This window comes from Grus americana, chromosome 30, assembly GCF_028858705.1.
Source record: "Grus americana isolate bGruAme1 chromosome 30, bGruAme1.mat, whole genome shotgun sequence".
NCBI classification, from domain to species: Eukaryota; Metazoa; Chordata; class Aves; order Gruiformes; family Gruidae; genus Grus; species Grus americana.
In genome coordinates, this window is record NC_072881.1 from 742,534 (window position 1) to 764,197 (window position 21,664).

General features: G+C 39.4%; 1 protein-coding gene and 1 long non-coding RNA gene across 3 annotated transcripts in view; one reads left to right on the forward strand and one right to left on the reverse strand.

The window, feature by feature from the left end:
* The window catches only part of LOC129197953 (maltase-glucoamylase-like), a 52,595-nt gene that overhangs the window by 26,743 nt on the left and 4,188 nt on the right, over positions 1 to 21,664 (forward strand). For both annotated transcript variants that reach the window (XM_054806787.1, XM_054806788.1), the window contains exons 22-44: positions 380 to 429; positions 846 to 1,016; positions 1,641 to 1,790; positions 6,067 to 6,279; positions 6,897 to 7,051; positions 8,467 to 8,635; positions 10,108 to 10,204; positions 10,317 to 10,429; positions 10,605 to 10,730; positions 11,209 to 11,337; positions 11,460 to 11,567; positions 11,810 to 11,872; positions 12,194 to 12,328; positions 13,302 to 13,386; positions 14,398 to 14,536; positions 16,739 to 16,872; positions 17,319 to 17,353; positions 17,464 to 17,580; positions 18,437 to 18,585; positions 19,747 to 19,831; positions 19,988 to 20,044; positions 20,668 to 20,792; positions 21,229 to 21,317. In XM_054806787.1, the coding sequence (XP_054662762.1) occupies positions 380 to 429; positions 846 to 1,016; positions 1,641 to 1,790; positions 6,067 to 6,279; positions 6,897 to 7,051; positions 8,467 to 8,635; positions 10,108 to 10,204; positions 10,317 to 10,429; positions 10,605 to 10,730; positions 11,209 to 11,337; positions 11,460 to 11,567; positions 11,810 to 11,872; positions 12,194 to 12,328; positions 13,302 to 13,386; positions 14,398 to 14,536; positions 16,739 to 16,872; positions 17,319 to 17,353; positions 17,464 to 17,580; positions 18,437 to 18,585; positions 19,747 to 19,831; positions 19,988 to 20,044; positions 20,668 to 20,792; positions 21,229 to 21,317 (2,694 nt within the window). The remainder of the gene's footprint in view (positions 1 to 379; positions 430 to 845; positions 1,017 to 1,640; positions 1,791 to 6,066; positions 6,280 to 6,896; positions 7,052 to 8,466; positions 8,636 to 10,107; positions 10,205 to 10,316; positions 10,430 to 10,604; positions 10,731 to 11,208; positions 11,338 to 11,459; positions 11,568 to 11,809; positions 11,873 to 12,193; positions 12,329 to 13,301; positions 13,387 to 14,397; positions 14,537 to 16,738; positions 16,873 to 17,318; positions 17,354 to 17,463; positions 17,581 to 18,436; positions 18,586 to 19,746; positions 19,832 to 19,987; positions 20,045 to 20,667; positions 20,793 to 21,228; positions 21,318 to 21,664) is intronic.
* Positions 17,581 to 21,390, reverse strand: LOC129197954 (uncharacterized). The gene is made up of 3 exons (XR_008574412.1): positions 21,253 to 21,390; positions 18,516 to 18,793; positions 17,581 to 17,696 (listed from the first exon to the last, which is right to left on the reverse strand). It is a non-coding gene; the product is annotated as an uncharacterized LOC129197954 (long non-coding RNA).

Genomic DNA, 21,664 nt, shown 5'->3' on the forward strand with positions numbered 1-21,664 from the left:
GACAACTCGGAAAGGCTTTCAAAAGTCACAAGAACGACTTTTTTTTTTTTTTCAAAACTCACCAAAACTTCTGAATTTGAAAAAAGACTACCAAAAAAAAAATCAGGATTTAAGGAAATACAGAAACACCGACAGCCTGGATCAATTTGACGAAAGATTTGAATTGGCAGAATGCTAAATATCAACACTTATTTTTCCATCTTCAAAAAAGAATTTCTCGGGTTCGTCCCGCAGCTGCTCAGTGGGGTAGCTTTTAAAGATATTTTTAATTATGATAATAATAATAATAATAATTAGCATTTTTTGGGTCTCCTAGCTTTCCTTTTTTAATGCCATCTTGTTCTGCATTGAAACTGTAATTTCTTTCTCCTCATTTCAGGCACTGTTAGCAGCAAATCCTACATTTCCTACGACTTTAAAGTTTCCAATGTAAGTATGTATTTTTTTAAAGGATCTAATTCGCATTCCCAATTTTCGTCAATAAAACTTTCTATGGATATTCTTTATTCCCCTTCCTATTTTCCTAAAATATTCACTAAAAAAGGAAGTATTTGACAGCGTGCCATTTCGAAGTATTGTCAATTGACCAAGGGTGGAAATCTGATATTTGTCTTTTCTTCCCCTAATTATTTTTAATGTCTGATGATTCCAAATTTCCCGCCACTTTATAGAACAACAACAACAAAAGGTTTCTAGAATTTGTAGAATTTGTAATGTAATATAGAAACATATGTAACATAGAACAATGTTATATATATATAAAAAGCAAATAAAAAATCGCTGCTTTTCAGTTAAAATCAGGAGACGTTTTGGCAACTCACTGCAATTATTTCGTTATTCCTCAGAACGTTCTACAAATGAATGTCACCAACAACAACTATGTGGATCCGAACCAGCTGGTGTTTGAAGAAATCAAAATTTTGGGTTTGGTCCAGGAACTGGCATCGGTCACGGTGTTGCAGAACAACGATATACAAGCTTCTCCTCATAATATCACCTATGATCCGGTGAATAAGGTAAATAATAATAGGAAAACTGGAATGAAAAAATGGCTGGAGTCGCACCGCCCGTATTTTATATATTGAAAAGGAAAATACTCGGTGCTACGGTAATTGCCACGGTATATGCGACGTATTTTCCTAAAAAGGTACGATTACGTTTATTTACCTTGATAATAACGTTAATCATTAGTTATGCAAACGATGGCGGATCTCCATTTCGTCCTCGGGCGTCGCATGTGATGCAAAGTTTATTTTTTTTTTTGCATTTATTTATGCAGGTGCGTTCATTTGTAAGGGGAGGAACAGCTTCGGCATTTTAGTTGGTATTGTAAGAGGGTAAATAACGTTTCTGTTTTATGACGACTTACATTTTAATTTAAAAAGGCTAAAAAGCCATGCACTCATCTAAGGCCTGGTATGCTTCCACGGGACTTGAGGGATCAGATCTTTTTCAGATCTTCTGTACAGGAATTTCATACGCGTGAATTTGTGAAAAATAAGGGTTTCTCAGGAGAGATGCTAAATTTTGCGCGAGTTGCTGCATACGGCAATTTCTTGGTTTTAAGGATCTGGGGGAAAAAAACCAAACCATTGATGGGAGGTAGAATTGAATAAGGCTTTATCATTTAATATTTATAGGTTGCTGTCATACAAGGACTCCGGCTGGAACTCGGAAAATCGTACTCATTAAGATGGACGCTAGGAACCAGCGTCAACGAAAGATACGATTGTCATCCCAGTCCGAACGCATCCAAGGAAAAATGTGAACAGCTCGGTTGTGTCTGGACGGTAAGAAAAAAATATATGAAAACCAAATTGGGAAGAAGCATGTTAAGAACCATAACTTTATTTTTGCCTTTTTTTTTTTTTTAACAACAAAGAAACTGTATCATTGGTCCTTCCATCTGAGAGAGAAGGACTTAAAAAAAAAAATAGGTGTTTTATTGAAAATAGCATGATTTTTCAACAACTTCCGCTCTTCTGAAATATGTGAAAAATAGAGAAAAAAGCTGGCATTCTTCGAAAGATGGTAACAAATAATAGTAGGGTTATGAAAGGGAGAATAGGCATGAGATCACCATTTTCGTGCAACTCTGCCACTGCAGCTGTGATCTGTGTTGTGCCCTGATGGGAATACTCTTTGGAGTCCTCATTCAAGTGTCCTTAAAGATCTGGCAGCTTTGTTCTGCTCCCTTGACACCAAGGGCAGTTTCCCGGGGGGGAGGTCTCATTGGCCAACTCCTCAAACAGCTGGAAGTTTGCTTTCCTAAAATTCGTGGTCCTGACTTTACTCTTTGCCTGACCCATATCCCTCAGGACTGCGAACAATTCGTAGAATCATTGAATCCCAGACTGGTTTGGGTTGGAAGGGACCTTAATGACCATCTAGTTCCAACCCCCCTGCCATGGGCAGGGACACCCTCCACTAGACCAGGTTGCCCAAACCCTTGAACGCTTCTGGGGATGGGACATCCACAACTTCTCCGGGCAGCTTGTGCCGGTGTCTCACCACCCTCACAGGGAAGAATTTCTTCCTAATATCTCGTCTAAATCTCCCCTCTTTTACTTTAAAACCATTACGCCTTGTCCTATCACTACACTGAAAAAGAGTCCCTCCCCATCTGTCCTGTAAGGTCTCCCTGGAGCCTTTGCTTCTCCAGGCTAAAGAACCCCACTCTCTTCAGCCTTTCTTCAGAGGGGAGGTGTTCCATCCCTCGGATCATCTTTGTGGCCCTCCTCAGGACCATCTCAAGCAGGTCCATGTCTTATGCTGAGGACCCCAGAGCTGGATGCAGTACTGCAGGTGGGGTCTCACAAGAGCAGAGTAGAGGGGCAGAATCACCTCCCTTGACCTGCTTCTTTTGATGCAGCCCTTGATGCGATTTGGTTTCCGGGCTGCTTACGCACATTGCCAGCTCATGTCCAAGTTTTCATCCATCGATACCACCAAGTCCTTCTCCGCAGGGCTGCTCTCAATGCACTCATTGCTCAGCCTGTATCCATGTTTGGGATCACCCCGATCCATGTGCAGGACCTTGTACTTGGCCTTGTTGAACTTCATGAAGTTCGCGTAGACCCACCTCTCAAGCCTGTCAAGGTCCATCTGGATGGCATCACTTCCTTCTAGAGTACCAACCACACCACTCAGCTTGGTGTCATCCACAAACTTGCTGAGGGTGTACTCAATCCCACTGGCCATGTCCCCAGCAAAGATGTCCCAGTATCAATCCCTGAGGAGCACCACTCATCACTGGTCTCCACTTGGACAACGAGCCATTGACTCAATTCTTTGAGTGCGACCATCCAGCCAATTCCTTATCCACCAAGTGGTCCATCCATTGAATCCATGTCTCTCCAATTTAGACACAAGGATGTCATGTGGAACAGTGTCAAATGCTTCGCACAAGTCCAGGTAGATGTCTGTCATTCTTTCCTTATCCACAGATGCTGTAACCCCATCATAGAAGGCCACCAAATTTGTCAGGCACGATTTGCCCTTAGTGAAGCCGTGTTGGCTGTCACCAATCACCTCCTTATTTTCCATGTGCCTGAGCATAGTCTCCAGGAAGGTCTGCTCCATGATCTTGCCAGACACAGAGGTGAGACTGACCAGCCTGTAGTTCCCTGGGTCTTCCTTTTTTCCCTTCCTAAAATGGGGGTTATGTTCCCCCTCTTCCAGTCAGCGGGAAGTTCACCAGACTACCAGGGTTTCTCAAATATGATGGAGAGTGACTTAGCCACTTCATCCGCCAGTTCCCTCAGGACTCTGGGATGCATCTTATGAGGTCCCATGGACTTGTGCACCTTCAGGTTCCTTAGATATTCTCAAACCTGATCTTCTCCTATGGTGGGTGGTACGTCATTCTCCCAGTCCCTGCCTTTGGATTCTGTGAATTGGACAGTGTGGCTGGAGCACTTGCCAATGAAGACTGAGACAAAGAAGCTGTTGACTACCTCAGCCTTCTCAGTGTCGGCTGTAGCCACGTCTCCCGTATTGCGCACCGGGGGGGGTGTGTGTGTGTACGGTTTCTTTCATCTTCCCTTGTTGTCCTATGTACCTGAAGCAACCCTTGTTATTTTTCATGTCTCTGGCCAAGCTGAGCTCCAGCTGTGCCTCGGCTTTCCTGATCCCCTCCCCGTGCTCTTGGCCATCTCCCTGTCATCTCCCCAGGATGTGTATCCCTGCCTCCATTGCTGGTGCATTTGGTTTTGTGTTTTGGCTAAGAGGTCTTGACGTAGCCAAGCTGGCCTCCTGCCTCCCCTGCCCGACTTCTTGCACATCAGGATTGAGAGCTCTTGTGCCCTGAGATAAATATCTTTAAATATCTCCCACTTCTTGTTCAGTCGTTTACCTCCAGGGGCAGTTTCCCAAGGGATCCCAAGCGCTTGCACCCAAAAAAAGCCAAAAGTTTGCCTTTCTGAGGTTCAAGGTCCTGACTTCATTTTTTTTCCAATTCCTCAAGACTGAGAAGTCCACCAGGGCATGATCACTGCAGCCCAGGCTACCTCTGATCTTAGCGTCTCTGATTAGTTCTTTCACATTAGTGAGCAACAGGTCTGGTGGTGCCTCTCCTCTGGTCGGGCTCTCAATCACTTCTACTAGGAAGTTGTCCTCAACGCACTCCAGTAGTTTCCTGGACTGCCTGCAGTTCACTGTGCTGCTTTTCCAGCAGATGTCCAGGTGGTTGAAGTCCCCTATCAGGATTAGGCCCTGCGAGTGTGATGCTTCCTGCAGTAGAAGAAAGAACCCTTGATCGGGTGACCTAGAGTAGACACCAACCACAGCTTCCTTTATTGGCTCGGTGTCTAATTTGCACCCATAAGCCCTCGATCTACGCATTGTTCTTCTAAGATAGCTTCGTGCAATCAATCCCGTGTTAGAGGTTAACTCCTCCACCTCTCCTTCCTTACCCATCCCTTCTGAATAGTTTAGAGCCACCAATCGCCTCCAATCATTTCATTCATCCCACCAAGTTTCTCTGATAACAATCAAGTGGTAGTTTTCCATCTGGGCAGCAGCTACCAGCAGGATTGACCTGCTGGGAAGCAGTGCTGTGGAGAAGGACCTGGGAGTCCTGGTGGACAACAAGCTCTCCATGACCAGCAGTGTGCCCTCATGGCCAAGAAGGCCAATGGTGTCCTGGGGGGCATTAAGAAGAGCATGGCCAGCAGGTCGAGAGAGGTTCTCCTCCCCCTCTGCTCTGCCCTGGTGAGGCCACATCTGGAGTTCTGTGTCCAGGTCTGGGCTCCCCAGTTCAAGACAGACAGGAAACTACTGGGGAGAGTCCAGCGGAGGGCTGTGAGGATGATGAGGGGCCTGGAGCATCTCTGGTATGAGGGAAGGCTGAGAGAGCTGGGTCTGTTTAGCCTGGAGAAGAGAAGGCTGAGAGGGGATCTGATCAACACTTATCAATATCTAAAGGGTGGGTGTCTAGAGGATGGGGCCAGACTCTTCTCAGTGGTGCCCAGTGACAGGACAAGGGGCAACGGGCACAAACTGGGACACAGGAAGTTCCATCTGAACATGAGAAAAACTTCTTCACTCTGAGGGTGACCGAGCCGTGGGACAGGCTGCCCAGAGAGGTTGTGGAGTCTCCTTCTCTGGAGAGATCCAAAACCCACCTGGATGCAATTCTGTGCAACCTGCTCCAGGTGATCTTGCTGTAGCAGGGGGGTTGGACTAGATGATCTCCAGAGGTCCCTTTCAACCTCTGCCAATCTGTGAATCTGTGAAAATGGCCAGAGACCGAAGACACTGAAAGATTTTGGGGGTTTTTTGTGAGATTGAGGTGAAGGTCACAGATAGAGGGGCCATTAAATCATTGTCACTTTGTGATGATACAGACAGGACTGAACAGCCTTGAACCAATTAATTATATCTAAAATAATGTAAAGATTGCCAGGTTCAGCACTGCTGCTTTTTTGTTTAACAACAGCGTGATTTTTTGGACAAATTTCTACATTTACTAGTTATCTGGTAAAAACGAGAGTTTTGGAATTCTTGCTGCCAAATCCAAGTCAAGTCAGCAATCAAATAATTCCCTCAACATGTTTCCATCTGCAGGAAGATACTTCCAATTTTGACGTTCCGTACTGCCATTACAACGGCTCTGACAACGGTTATTCTGTTGCTGATGTAAAATACATGTCATCAGGTGTGACCGCCAATCTCACCTTGAACGAGAACAATCTCAAAGCCTACGAGAAATCAACGTCGCCCATCAGTACCCTTCGCCTAGAGGTGAAATATCACAGCAACCATATGCTGCAATTTAAGGTAATGCGGAATTTCTCTAAGTTTGTTTTGTGCCACTGGTCAAAACATTGTTATTTCCGGGAATAACGTTTCTAGTGAATTTTGTGTTATATGGATAAGGCTCTGTCATCCGAATACGTTTTTCCTTTTCACTAAATAGCTTTTGTCACTCTCAGTCTTGAATCAATTCATACCAACTTATACGATACAGAAAATCTGGAGAAAAAAATCTCTTAAAGGTGGCTAAAAATTCAACCAAATATGTGAAATCCATTTACTGTACATAAAACCACATTTAAATCAATATATTTTAATAATTAAATGAGTCATTCCTGGTCCAAAATAAAACCTGAAGGTTCTTTATTTCCCAACCCAAATGTTTTGAAAGAAAATGTTTATCTCAGTAAATATACTGAACCATTTTAAGTAAATCGGATTTCCTATTGTTATTGGTAAGAAACAATTGAATAATTCTCTGTGTCTGACCCGGAGTCGTCCACTCTGTAGATTCATTTCTATCGGTCAATAGGAATATAAGAAAGTGCTTTCACTCCATTGATCCTGAATTCTTGAAAATGTTACTTGCTAATTTATGCATATTCAATGTACCCTGAAATGAATTAATTTTCCATGCATAGATTTACGATTATGCGAATAAACGATATGAGGTGCCGGTACCGCTAAATCTCCCTGAGTCCCCAGAGAGCACAGTCGAGAATCGACTTTACGATGTAGTGGTTCAGAACAAACCATTCGGCATCCAGGTTCGACGCAGAAGCACAGGAACAGTGATGTAAGCCATACTCGTTTTGTTTCGTTTCGTTGCGTTACGTTTCATTTAATTTCATTTCATTTCGTTTCGTTTCATTTCATTTCATTTTGTTTCGTTTCGTTTCGTTTCGTTTCATTTTGTTTCATTTTGTTTCATTTCATGTCATTTCGTTTCGTTTCGTTTCATTTCATTTCATTTTGTTTCGTTTCGTTTCGTTTCATTTCGTTTCGTTTCGTTTCGTTTTGTTTCATTTTGTTTCATTTCATGTCGTTTCATTTCATTTCATTTCATTTCATTTCATTTCATTTCATTTCATTTCGTTAATTTGATTTTTAATTTCCTTTTGTTAATTTGATTTTTAAATTTCCTTTTGTTAATTTGATTTTTTAATTTCATTGTGTTAATTTATTTTTTATTTTTCAACTTAATTTAACGCCATTATTTTTATTTTAATTTTTCATTTCATTCTTTCTCCCCCTCCCCTTTCCTTTCTTCTCCTTTTTCCTTTTCCTTTTCTGCCTGCCAAAACATTTTATTGTCCGGTCTGTTCTAAATACCATGACACACATTTTTGTGTCCGTCCCATAAAAAAGGCCACAAATGTCAGATACTAAACTCTGCTCCAGCAGCGGTCGCTTGACCTTTGCATAAATATGAGAATATTAACCCAGAAGAAGGATGGAGAAGGTGACCTGAACAAGACCCTATTTTTTTCCCCCGTTTGGCTAAGGTGTTATGCCACTGCATACTTTGAGACTGGCTAAAAGTCCTCTGCATCATCTTCAAGTACGAAGCGTAGACATTTCCAAACACTATTTTTTTATGCAGTTCCCAAGTATTTGGGAGACACAACAATTTTCTGCACTTTCTAATATTTCCCTTAGGTGACCACAGCGTTATTTAAGAAGAGGTCTTGGGTGTCTGTTTGCTCGGGGTTTTTTTTTTTTTTTTTTTTGTCTTATGCTTTTTGATTTGAAATATTTTGTTGCCATTCTTCAAAGTAACCAAAATTTAATCGCAATTTCACAATTTTACAAATTTAATCGCAAAATGGAAGTCGCAAATTTAAATTTGCAAATGTAATTGCAAAATTTAATTGAGTTCCTTTTTGCCAACCAACTTATTTATTCCATAATTCAGCCTCCCACGTCTACGGCAGTCATTGGAAGAAAACTATCGGATTGTGACTCAGTTTCTAACAGAAAAAAGCTGATTTACAGCTACCATTTAAAAATAGTCTGCACACCCCCCCCCCCAACATTAAACTCTAAAACCCGTCCTAATGCTGTTTAAGTTTTCTTGATAACTATAGTTTTATTCCAACTTTTCTGAATAATGAGGTATTTCGAGAAAAAGAGTTGGCCTTGAATGGGTGGCCACCAGCTACGCCCAGTGCTGAAATCGCCGTAATTTTGTTCTATTTCCCTCTGTTTCAGCTGGGATTCTCAGCTACCAACTTTCACCTTCAGCGACATGTTCATTCAGATTTCTACCCGTTTGGCATCCCAATATTTGTATGGATTTGGTGAAAGCGAACACACGATGTTTCGACGTGACATGAACTGGCACACTTGGGGAATGTTCACCAGGGACCAGCCTCCTGGAGTAAGTGTGGGGGGGGGGGGAATAAAAAATAATCCCCATTTTGCTTTCTTTTCTGGAATTTCTGCTTTTTACTTTGTATCAACTCATGTTGATTGATTATGGAGACAGCCAACCCTGTACCTGGGTTGGGGCAACCCCCCGGTATCAATACAGGCTGGGGGATGGAGGGATGGAGAGCAGCTCTGAGGAGAAGGCCTTGGGGGTGTTGACTCATGAAAAGCTCAACATGACCCAGCAATGTGTGCTTGCAGCCCAGAAAGCCACCTGTGTCCTGGGCTGCATCACCAGCAGCGTGACCAACAGGTCAAGGGAGGGGATTCTCCCCCTCCACTCTGCTCTGGTGAGACCCCCCCCTGCAGTGCTGCGTCCAGCTATGGGGTCCCCAGGACAAGAAGGAGCTGTTGGAGTGAGTCCAGAGGAGGCCATGGAGATGATCCGAGGGCTGGAGCACCTCTCCTATGAGGACAGGCTGAGAGAGTTGGGGTTGTTCAGCCTGGAGAAGAGAAGGCTCCGGGGAGACCTTAGAGCACCTTCCAGTACCTGAAGGGACCTACAAGAAAGCTGGAGAGGGACTGGTGACAAGAGCATGGAGTGACAGGACAAGGGGTGATGGGTTTAAACTAAAAGAGGGTAGATTTAAATTAGATATAAGGAAAAAGTTCTTCCCTGTGAGGGTGGTGAGACACCAGGTGGCACAGGTTGACCAGAGAAGCTGTGGAGACCCCATCCCTGGAAGTGTTCAAGGCCAGGTTGGATGGGCCTTTGGGCAACCTGATCTAGTTGAAGATGACCCTGCTCATGGCAGGGGGTTGGACTAGATGACCCTTAAAGGTCTCTTCCAACCCAAACCAGTCTAGGATTCTGTGGTTCTAGGATCTGTCTTCCTGGGTAGACCGAGTCAAAGTCCTACAACTCTGGGATTGAATTAGGACTTACAGAGTCAAGTGAAAAAAAATATTCTGTTTCAGCCTGTCCATGTATTGCTTTTTGCATAACAGAAATGTCAGGAATTTGCAGGGGATTAATCATGGAATAACGGTGTCTTGTTATAGCTATAATTTGAAGATTTGAAACATTTTGAGTAAATGAAAAATAGGAGAAAGTCACCAGCTTGTCTTGATGATAAAGGCTACCTGGAAATATTTGAAAAGAAGAGAATGTTTTCTCCTGGGGAAGTAATTTCACATGAGTAATTTTTAAAGCTAGAAATAAATTTTCTTCTCTCCCCTCCTCAAGCAGTCGCAAACAGATCGACTTCAAAATTTGAAGCTGAAAATGATCGCTCCTGGTCAACTGTTGGATGTTCAACACACAACGTTTTTGTTGCATGCTTGACAGTTGTGTATCTGTAATATATCTGTAAGGTTAATATTATTAACCTTGTTATTTATAATGGATAATTTACTGGTAGATGCAAATAATTGAATTCTTATGATGTCTTTCCAATAGAAAATACTTGATTTCTTTTGCAGTACAAGCTGAATTCGTATGGTTTCCAGCCGTTGTACATGGGTCTTGAAGAAGACGGCAACGCCCATGGAGTTCTCTTGCTTAACAGCAATGCAATGGGTAAAAAAAATTACAAAATTTCACTTTATTTTCTCAATGCGTTTTGCTTCAACGCTCAGTTTTTGCCTCACCCAGGCATTTGTTGCCTTCTTGCGCTGCCTCTGTTTTTCAGATGTGACCTTCCAGCCCACGCCTGCTCTGACGTATCGCACAACTGGGGGAATCCTGGACTTTTACATGGTTTTGGGCCCAACGCCAGAGCTCGTTGTGCAAGAATACACTGCGGTACGATTCTCCTATTGCAAATGCAAAGTGGTTTTGGGGGTTTTTTTGTTGTTTTGGTTTGGTTCATGCTTTTTTTTAAAAAAAAATTATTTTTTGTGTTTGTTTTATTTTTTTTGTTGTTTTGCTTTGTTTTTACCTATTTACCCTTTTTTTCTTTTTTTTTTTTTAATTTCAGCTGATTGGGCGTCCAGTTATGCCACCCTACTGGGCCCTGGGATTCCAGTTATGCCGCTATGGATATAAAAATGACACTGAAATCGCTGAGCTGGTGGAAGGCATGAAAGCGGCCAATATACCCTATGTACGTTGAGAACCATTAAAGCTTTCGGGCTTCGGGGTATTGTCTAATTCGAAACAGTAAAAGAAATGCTATGATTAATGCCACAGTTCCCGAATTATTTCAGTACGGAACAACTGATTCCTTTGTTTCTGGACAGTGTGTAGGAGCATGTATGCAGGAAATGTATATATTGACATATATTTATACATATGCACAAATCCAGGGGTGTTTTTCTGCTTGCATGTATGGATTTCTACCTTCGCACTAAATACGGTGGTGAATGCTGAATTTCAGACTGGATAGTCGTGGAAGTGAATTCCTCTGATAACTTGAGCTTTAAGCTGCAGCAGATTCCTATTTTACATTAAAAAAAAAAAAAAGCCAATAGTTTGCCTAATTTTGCGAATGAGTGACGAACTTGCTGATGGATGATGTTATACAGGAAATGACCAAAAAAAACCCCACCTTATGTTAATTTTTTTTTCTGTGTGAACTGTAGGATGTCCAGTACGCAGATATTGATTACATGGAACGGCAATTGGACTTTACCCTCAACCCACACTTCAGCGGATTACCAGCTCTGATTCAAAAAATACAGGAAGAAGGAATGAGGTTTATCCTAATCCTGGTGAGTGTTGAATTTTGGTTTTCGATTACAGTACGTCGTTGCAGAATGCAGAGTGCATTTAACGGCACTTCTGCATTTGACTTTTGAGCATCGAAGTAAAATCGTGTTACCTTTAATTTTAGGATCCAGCCATATCTGCTAATGAAACTAACTACCTCGCCTTCACAAGAGGTTTGGAGAAGGACGTCTTCATAAAATGGCCCGATACCAATGACATTATCTACGCAAAGGTGCGCCGCTCTTAAAAATCTGATTATTTTATCCCAATAAGCATCAAGCCAGGTTAGATGTTGGGCAGAAGACTTCTAATATCACATACGTTCCCAAATTTAATCGATACATCGAGTGCTACAAATGTCTTCGGTTCGCGTCACCATTGGACTATGTAGCAGCGAAGCTTTATTGCTGTTGATACTAATTGTTTTTTATCCAGTTTAATTTTATTATTTTAACATCTCCTTCTTCCCACTAGGTCTGGCCAGATCTTCCCAATGTAGAAGTTAATAACACACTAGATTGGGATACCCAAGTGGAGGTAAATGTTGACATCTTTTGGTGACTGACACAAATCGAGTGAGCGAGCAGCAAATTTGTTAAGGTTTATAGAAGTGGCTGATAAAATTTAATCTAAGAAGCTGGATGCAGAAAGTGACCAGGTTTTCTACCAGAACATCAAAAACCCCCTAAATAACATCAGAGTGAGTTGCAGAAACTGTCCAGCTGTCCTGCCAGAACATCTAAAAACTGTAGCAAACCCATGAATTTTTTAAGAACAAATTTCCTACATTTCAGTAGTGGTATGCTTTCAGTCCTGTGTCTATGCTTTCTTTCTTTATTTTTCCTACTACTTTCGCAGCTCTACCGAGCATACGTAGCTTTTCCAGATTTCTTCCGCAACTCCACAACTGAATGGTGGACAAGAGAAATCACTGAAGTCTACACCAACCCACACAATGCATCGAAAAGCTTGAAGTTTGATGGCCTATGGATTGTAAGTGTAAAAAATTGGTCTATTTCTAAGATTTTTCTGTGTCTTTTTATCCTAAGCTTGGTTCTCAACACCTCAGAACCCAACAATGTTCTGATGCCTCCAAGGAAGGAAGGATACAGTAGATCATGGATGGTCTACTAAGGTGTTAAAATCCTTCCTCTTGTTAACAGCATCATTATTTGTTCTATTTTTTTTTTTCTCTGTTGAAAATTTTTACTTTCTCAAATCTTTTCATTATTTACTTTTGACCTGCCTAATGGCTCTTTTGCAGCGTTCTTCTATAAGTTCCTAAAGTCCTTTTTTTTCTTTTTTTTTTGAATGAGAAACTGTTATTTTTTACCATTATTACTTCAGCTAGGCAAAATGAGACAAATAGCTTGCTTCTTAAGTGAAGCGGACTTGCAATAGCTGTAGAATCTATTAAATATTAATATATTTCCTATGGAAAAACCCAAAACATCTAGAAACCCAGTGGAATATTTGCTATTTCGCCATACCCCCAGCTCCGGTGTACTGCTGCAATCGGAGGACCACAGGCACCGAGAACAAGAGCCATCATTCCCAAATTCACAGACTACAGTAATTTACATATCTGTAGCTATATTTTCTGTATTGATTTTGATTTTACACAGAGAAACCCCCACCCTTTTCAGGAAATATGATTGATAAATAAGAAGCTCTTAAAACTGAAGCCTTTGCCTTCAGTTAATCTCTATGAATCTGATGCTTTACTCTCCGAGAAACGAGATGTTCAGAATCTGTCTATGAAGGGAGTTACTCATCAGAAAAACGTATCTGTCGAACCGTTTTTATACTGATAAAAAGAGAAATGCAATGGACCGTCCTGAAAAATCTGAATTTTCCTGTTCATTTAATTAAATATTAGGTGCACAAATTAAAATAGCTGAAAGGAACTAATTACCCACATTTAATAGCAATTTTTTTCATCTGGCATTTTGCTTTATGTTTTCAGGACATGAATGAACCTTCAAATTTTGTTAACGGTGCCGTTGGTGGCTGTAGAAATCAACAGCTAAACTTTCCACCATACGTACCCTGTAAGTCTGATCACCGCTGTAAGCAACGTAAATGTTTTGGGTCACTCGGGTTGGTATAGAACTTCTCACATCCAGATGCGACATAAATGTCCGAAGTTAGGTATCCAAATCCATAACTGAACCCATAACAGAAAGCCAACCCATTTTTGGAGATGAACGACACTCTTAACTCCAGTCTTGTTGGTGAGAAGAGTGACCGTGTGGCGCTTCTGAAAATTAAGATTTTTTTTTTTTGGGGGGGGTATCTATTTTCCGTCTAGGGACTTGGCTTCGGATGTGGTCAAGGATACGGCTTTCAGGGTTTTGCATAGTTTTCCCAGATGAAAAACGCAATTCATGACTAAAAGTTTCAAAAAATATCCTTGTGCCTCCTCCGATTACTAGTTACTTCTACGTAGAGTTCTAAGGCCTAATTAGAGGAATAGTCTTGAAATTCTTGCTCTTCTTAGCAGGGCTTTATTGAATACTGGCGTAGAGGAGTATTAATTGGCAATAACTCACTAACGCTTGATCAGAATACTTCTGTTGCTTCCTGACGTGTTTAAATATAATTTCTCAGGAAGCCAAAACAGACTTTTCCCCCAAGTTTTCTGGGTGTATGGCTGATGTGGTAGTATGTACAAAAATTTGTAATATTTTCTGAGTTAGGATATATTCTGGTTAATGTTTGATCCTTTTCAGGAGGAGCACCTATAACTGAGTTACTATTTCTCTTGCAGACCCAGATACTTAAACAGGAGTATCAGGAATTTCAGAATTTCCTAAATTTCTGAAATAAATTTTCAGATTTCCCTAAATTTCTGAAATCGTATTTAAGATTTCCCTAAATTTCTGAAATCCAATTTCAGAAAACCTACAATGACGTTTTCATTGAAAGAAACTAAACGACCATGTAAATACATAAAAGGAAGTGAAGCCCAATTAAGATGATGCGAATAATACAAAAATAAAGTAACTTGTTAAAATTCTCACTGGATGTAAATTGTTAAGACCCAAGTGTCTTTCCAACAGATTTAGGATCTCGATCAGAGGGATTGATTTTCAAGACGCTCTGCATGGAAGGTCAACAATATCTCCCAGATGGTTCCCCAGTCAGACACTACGATGTCCACAACCTTTATGGATGGTCACAAACAAAACCTACCCTCGAGTAAGTCACTTTTTTTTAATCATTACTTCCAAAACATGTTGCAAATTCATACGCAATGTCTATATTCTCACGATGAAAAGTTTCATGAGTTTATTTGCCAGAAACAATTATTTCCTCGTGATTTTTCTTTTCGTCTGAATAGCTTCAGGTCTTCGAGTCAGTTGAAGTGCTTAGAGTGGTTCAAGTACACAAAAAATGCTCGTTTCCACCTATTTCTATGATAACGTGGTTTATTTATAGTGTTGATCTTTTTTTGGCCTTACATCAAGGGAAGGAAAAAGAATATCAATTTTAAACTACAGGTTACAATACGGCCATTCTGCAGTGAATATCATTAAAATAAATTAAATGGTGCTGAAAAAGGAAAACTGCCTCCTGAAACGTAAATCGTGCGCCTAGGTTTTCCTTCTAAGAAATTGTTTTCTCAGTTCCAAGACAAATTTTATGATACATTTCGTATCGAATCATCCTGTAGCCTATTTTTGATGACTTCCGATGTAACGATGATGAACCAATTTTTCATTTCCAGTTTAACAAGCAAGTGAGGAACGGCGTTTCTTTATAGAGCTCCATGACCTTAACGCCCCCCCCCCCTTGTGACATTTGTATTGGCATAAATAAATAAAAAAAATCAAGTCTACTTGAATTTTTGTCTGAGGGGATGTCAATTTAGCAGTGTGCCACCGTATCACTTGAAGTCAAGACATTCATAATATTGCTGACAAGACAGGAAGGAAATAATAATAATAATGACAGCAATAATAATAATGACAACGACAATAATTCAGTCAAATCTAAAGGAATTTGGTCATTGTAAGTAGACAGCAATTGAACAAGGGGAATATTATCATTGGTGCTCAGTATTAAGTCTGTTAAGAAAGATTTTATTCTACTTTAAGAGGCACTTTAATATATTATATTAGATAATATGGTAAATAACAATATTAAAATTAGAATATTAGATACCACCATATGTCATTAGATGGGACGCATTAACATATAGATCTTACCATATATTAAAATACACGTTCTAATATATTATCATATATTATAATATAGATGATTTTATGATAATATATTGCAAAGAAATAAAAAAGATCAGAAGACTTTCTGGTTATCTTGGAAGAAATAACTACACTACATCAGTCTAGTTTCATTACTAAGGGAATTTAAGTGAATAGTATGTTTTTGCAGGAATCCTAGCATCACAAAAGCTGCATTTTTAAATTTTTTTTTTTTTAAACTTTTCTTGACTTTTCTTTTTGACTCTGACTTTAAACTTTTTTTTGGCTCAGTTACCTTCATAGGTATCTTGCCATGGTGGCCCAAGACTTCTTTAAGGAAATGAAACGTGCTATTTAGCATTTGAGGAACAGGCGAGAAAAGAACATAAAGACAAATTAAATTCCATTCAACACCATCCCTGAATGGTTACTAACCCCTAGCCTAAACCACGCCACTCTTGTGCTTATGGACAAGCCAAAGAAAATCAGACCAAAAGGTTCCAAGACGTGTGGCGTCAAGTGGTTCTTCTTCACTGTGAGGCCCGTTCCCACTCAAGACAAACATGGCGACTTTAATATGAACTTTTGTCGACAAATCTGTGCTGGCGAGTTCAAATAATCATTTCCTTGGCAAAGGCTTATCGTTTCGTTCCAACACCCTTTTGGCAACTAATGCTATGCTGACCGGTCTAATATTCCCAGTACTTCTCTTTTCTCCCTTATTATTGCCTTGGTCTGAATTTTGTTAGGATCGGTTTTAACCGTTGCTGCAAAATTTTTTTGGTATTGCGGTAACAGACTAGCATGCCCTGGACTAGATCATGTAACCCTGAAAAAAAAGCGAAAGTTGGGCTACACTTCTTTTTTTTTTTTCCCCATAAAGCCATTAGAGTTAACTGGAAATCCTTAATTTAATGCCTCCTTGCTTTGCTAATCGATTTTCTAACTACGGTTGGTTGACACTTCTTAGTTCCTGCAGATGTGCGAGTCATAGTGTCATAGAGTCATAGAGTTTTTAATTCCAATTAAAAACACATCTTGATTGGGTTTATGGCTGCTCACGCTCACCAAGACAGCACAGTAGCACTTCCCTACAGAAATATAAACCACCCGTTTTATTTTCGGTGTTGTGCCTAAGACCTTTTACAATTACCTCAGTTCTCGTCCTCTTGGTTTCTTCTCCCGTGTGCAATCCCAGCGCCTTGCAGGGTATCACGAAGGAGCGAGGAATCGTCATCACCCGTTCGACCTACCCCAGCAGCGGCAAGTGGTCCGGTCATTGGCTGGGGGACAACACGGCAGCCTGGAATCAGCTCGATAAATCCATCATTGGTACGTTGATACAACCTATAACCGATTTATTCCATGTTTCTTCCTGGTTTTCTTCCTAATAATTGCTTTTTTTTTTTTTTTTAAGCCAAAATGGGCTACTCAATTGAGCAATCGGAATTTACAGCCATTTTTTTCTTGACCTTTTTTTTTTTTTTTGGCTTCTTATCGCCTGCTACAAAAGTATTCATGGTTTCTGTAGGAATTGGGTTTGATTGCATGGGCTTGAGCACCACATTGTCCTCACATTCATCTCCTGTGACCTTCCCGTCATCCTCTCCCTGTTGCCCAAAATCTGCTGCTTTGCTTCTTAAGAACCAACTTGCCTGGGGGAATTTTACAAATTCTTTTCTTTTTCTCATTCCGAGTTGTATGATCTATGCAACTCTCACTATACCGAATAAAAAAGCACGGTTGTTATTATTGAATTTTTTTTCTTTTCCTTGCAGGTATGATGGAGTTTAGTCTCTTTGGAATATCTTATGTAAGCTCCCAATTCATTGCCTTATATTTCAGTAATATTTATTAACAAAAATTTATAGTATTGCCATTGGATTTTATTTTTTTAATTTTATTTTATTTTTAAATTTTCAGACAGGAGCAGATATCTGCGGCTTCTTCGGAGACTCGGAGTATGAGCTGTGTGCTCGGTGGATGGAGCTGGGTGCCTTTTATCCATTTTCAAGGAATCACAACGGGAACGGAGCCCAGGTGGGTGCCTTCCACATTTGCTTCAATTGAGTTTTTTTTTATTTCCCATATTTTCCCCATTTCCTACATTTTTTATTATTCTTCATATATGCCATTTTTAGGTAAACGCACCACATCTGCAAGAAGAAAATGGTTGCTTTTCACATGTTCCAGTTCTACCTAAATATACCACCTCTGCAAGACTAAAATAGTTGGGTTTTTTTTTTTTTCATGTAGGCCATTTTTATTTCAACATACCACTCTTACGAGACTAAAGTAATTACTTTTATGGTTATACACATTTAAAGGGGCAAAATTGACCTTAGTGTAGTCATGCCTAATTATTCTTCATTTACCAGCAAATCAGGGAACTGTGGAATAAAACTCCTGAGTATCTAAAATTCCTGTACTTTGCCCACTTCCTGCCCTAAATCACTGTATTTCTTTTAAGAATAAATGAAAATAACTGTCTAAATGCAGGACTGTGCTGTCTAAGGACTGTATTATAAAAAAAAAAAAGATAATTGGAAAAATGGCAATAAGGGAAACAGCATTTTTATCCTTGTTAGAGCTTTAGGTCTAGCGGAGCAGAGCTATTTGTCCTTCATTAGAGAAATAAATGAAAGTACTCTAAATTAGAGGAGAACAAAGAATTTGCAAGGCTTTGCCATCCCCTCAGCTGTGCTTTGTTCTGTTCATTTTTGAGGTGCGTTTGACAATTATTGCCACTAAATTATATGAATTTACGGGTGATGCACGAGATGAAAAAAAACATGCTAAATACGAGGGCTTTTTTCTCCCCCTCATCTCTTAAAAAAAAAAAATAAAAAAAAAAAAGTCCTGTTTGAATAATGAGAGACTCTTTTCTTTGGTTTAGAGGCAAGATCCTGTAGCCTGGAATTCAACATTTGAAGACATTTCCAGGAAAGTGCTAAATATAAGATATACCCTCTTACCCTATTTGTACACGTTAATGTACGAAGCCAACGCTCACGGCAGCACTGTCGTCCGTCCTCTGCTCCATGAGTAAGTGTGGTCCTTCCTCCTCCAGTAATCGTGAATTTCTACTGACGTCCACGGGATTTCCGTAATCCTCGTAAAAAGTTTCCCCCTCAATTACAGCGAATTTTCCTCTAAAATTGCCGGGGGATCGAGAAAACTCGTGTTCGGCATCAGCTCGCCCTGACAGCTCAAGATCTCAATTTCCCCCAAAGCCAACATTTTTTTTTCTTATCTAGAAATAGAATGAATAATATAATTATAGATATAATTATTACAATTAATAATTAATTTTTAAGGGTCGTTGTCATCATCCCTAGTGGCATCCCGCAAATACGTTCTGCTTGATGCTTGATATAGGTAGAATCAGAGAGCAAAACCAGCAGGGCAGAAATTTTGAGCAGAGAAACAGGAAAAGAGGGAGAAAAATAGGGTTTTAAACACAAGTCTTGAGATATTTGCAGGGCAAGGTAACATTTTGGCTAAACCGGTATAGCAGATTTATTAAAAAAAAAAAAAAAGGTTTTTATAGCAGATTTTTTTTTTAAAAAAAAACCAAACCCATGTTTTTAGAAACATAACATTTCGTACCTGCTCAGTATGTGCCAAAGACTGGTTAATGCCTTAACGTTAAAGGTGAAGTCTAATATTTAAAAGTCCTCGTCTTCTGCCAAAAAAATACTGAATTGTCAGCATGCAATCCTGACCTAGATTTGACTAATCTAAGACTTGATTTTGACAAAGTACCTGTCAAAAACCTAAATGTCACCAAAAAAAAAAAAAAAAGTCCCGTTCTTAATTTTGTTGTTGCTAATACCAAGAAAGACTGATTTTTTTTAAAAAAGTTTTGCGCTCTAAATATACTAAATAAAAATTTTAGTAGCTACGTAGATATAGGCCAGCAAAAACGAAGAAACAGCAGAAATGAAAATTAAGTAATAGGTGGTATTTCCCTAAAGATTTTCACATTAGGATCCTCTTAATAAAGCTTTAATTGATACATTTGTAAATAAAATGGGATTAGTTTTTCACAATTATTGTCTATTATAATAAATATTACCCGTTATTACTGGTAGCGTGCTTATAGTTGAGGAAATGCTAGTTTTACTGAAAAAAAGGCTTCGACAAGGAAACATTTGGGAAAGGTTGACCTCCCAAGGATTTGACCGCTCTTCGGTTACTTTGCAGGTTTGTGGAAGACAAAACCACGTGGGAAATATATAAACAATTTCTGTGGGGACCAGCGCTGCTCATCAGCCCTGTACTGGAACAGGTGAAATGTCAGAAATATAGAAATATCAGAAAAGTCGGAAGGAAAAAAAAAAAAAATTAGAAAATATTCAAAAGTGATGATAATATTAGAAGTTACTTGAGCTAAACTTGACTTTTTGGCTTTAATAGCCTTAAACCAAAAAATGTTTAATTCCAGGGTGCTGTAGCAGTGAATGCTTACCTACCGAATGCCCGCTGGTATGATTACCACACAGTAAGTAATTTTAAAAACGATATTCTATTTATTTGTTTAAACAACAGTACAGCATGCCGGGCAGGAGTATGAATCCACCACGCGTCCACTAGGAATTTTTTTAAAAAAATGCGCAAAATCTCGGCTGATTTTGTTGTTGCTTGTTGTTGTTAAATTGATCAGTTTGTTTTAACATAATTTTGCTCAACACGATCAGTTAAAAGGTGGGATAATATCCATAATCTGAATCATATCTGTAATCTGAAGCCGTTCCATGTTTGTTTTTTTTTTTTTTTAACCCTTCAAATAATACATATAATGTCTTTTCTTAGAATAATGGAGGAAGACAAAGGTTTTAAACAGTTATTACGGCCTCAGGCGTCAAGCGTCACTCCATTTATCAAGTGTGATGGAACTCTTTTGTATATGCAGAATTTCGTGTTTTATCTTGCAAATACGTAGCGCTGCATTTAAAAAAAAAAAAACGGATTTGCAGTTATAACTTTCTTAGTATTTATCTGTTTAGAAACTTTCATTCTCAAGAAAAGTTTAAAATGGGTAATTCAACAATAAGATGATCTTTTGTGTGTGGTTTTTTTCTTTTTTTCTTTTTTTCTTTTTTTGTTTGTTTGAATCACAAATAGGGTGAGTATATTGGCTTTAGGGGACAATTCAGAAATTTATCATCTCCTTTGGGACACATCAACCTCCATATCCGAGGCGGTTACATCCTCGCTCAGCAAAGCCCTGCTAACACTACATTTTACAGGTATGGTGAGAAGAACCGAACAATTAAAATTTAATTTTGTGTTAATCGTTTGCTTTTTAAGTGAGACAGTTAATTAGCGGCCTGGCAAATAAATTATTAATTGCATCGCGAGAGCATTTCTCTGGACTCCTTATTTTCAACCTGGGAAAAGAAAAAAATGTTCTGGTTTAATGCAGTCCCATTTTATATTAACACTAACAGTCCTGAGGAAATCAATACGTATGGCAGCACCTTAAATTCATGGCCATTTTTTGTATTTTTATTTTTTTTTCCTGTTTTTGGTTTCCTCCCTGTGACCTCCCTTAAATGTAATGCTACGGATTGGGAAAGGCTGCTAACAGATCCGTTGAGTTGTGTATGATGTCTAGAATATGAATTACAGCACTCGAGAAACATAAAAGGTGATTGCCCAAGAAAAATATTCTTCTTTTCGTAGCCGAAAAAACCCGTTGGCACTTACCGTTGCTTTGAATGATAGTCAGCTTGCAGAAGGTCAGCTTTATTGGGATGATGGAGTGCGTATCAGTAAGTACAAAGTTTCTCGTTTCCAGGATAAATTAATTCAGAGCCTACGATGCATAAATATCGCCTTTCTTTAGCTTGGCGGATTGCTAAACGCGAGCAGTTAATTTTTATTTCAGGATTCTTGCACAATCACGTAACATGGCATAGGGAGTATGAGCACAAACCAGAATAAGAATTACAGTAAAATGATTCAACTTAATTAAATTAAAATTGCAGTAAAATGTAAAGCAGTAAAAAGGATAACATGTAAAATGAGTAAAATGATGGTACAATAATAACTTTATTATTTTTATAGAATATATTATTTCTGGTTTTTATAGAACATATATTTTGCATAAATGAAATGG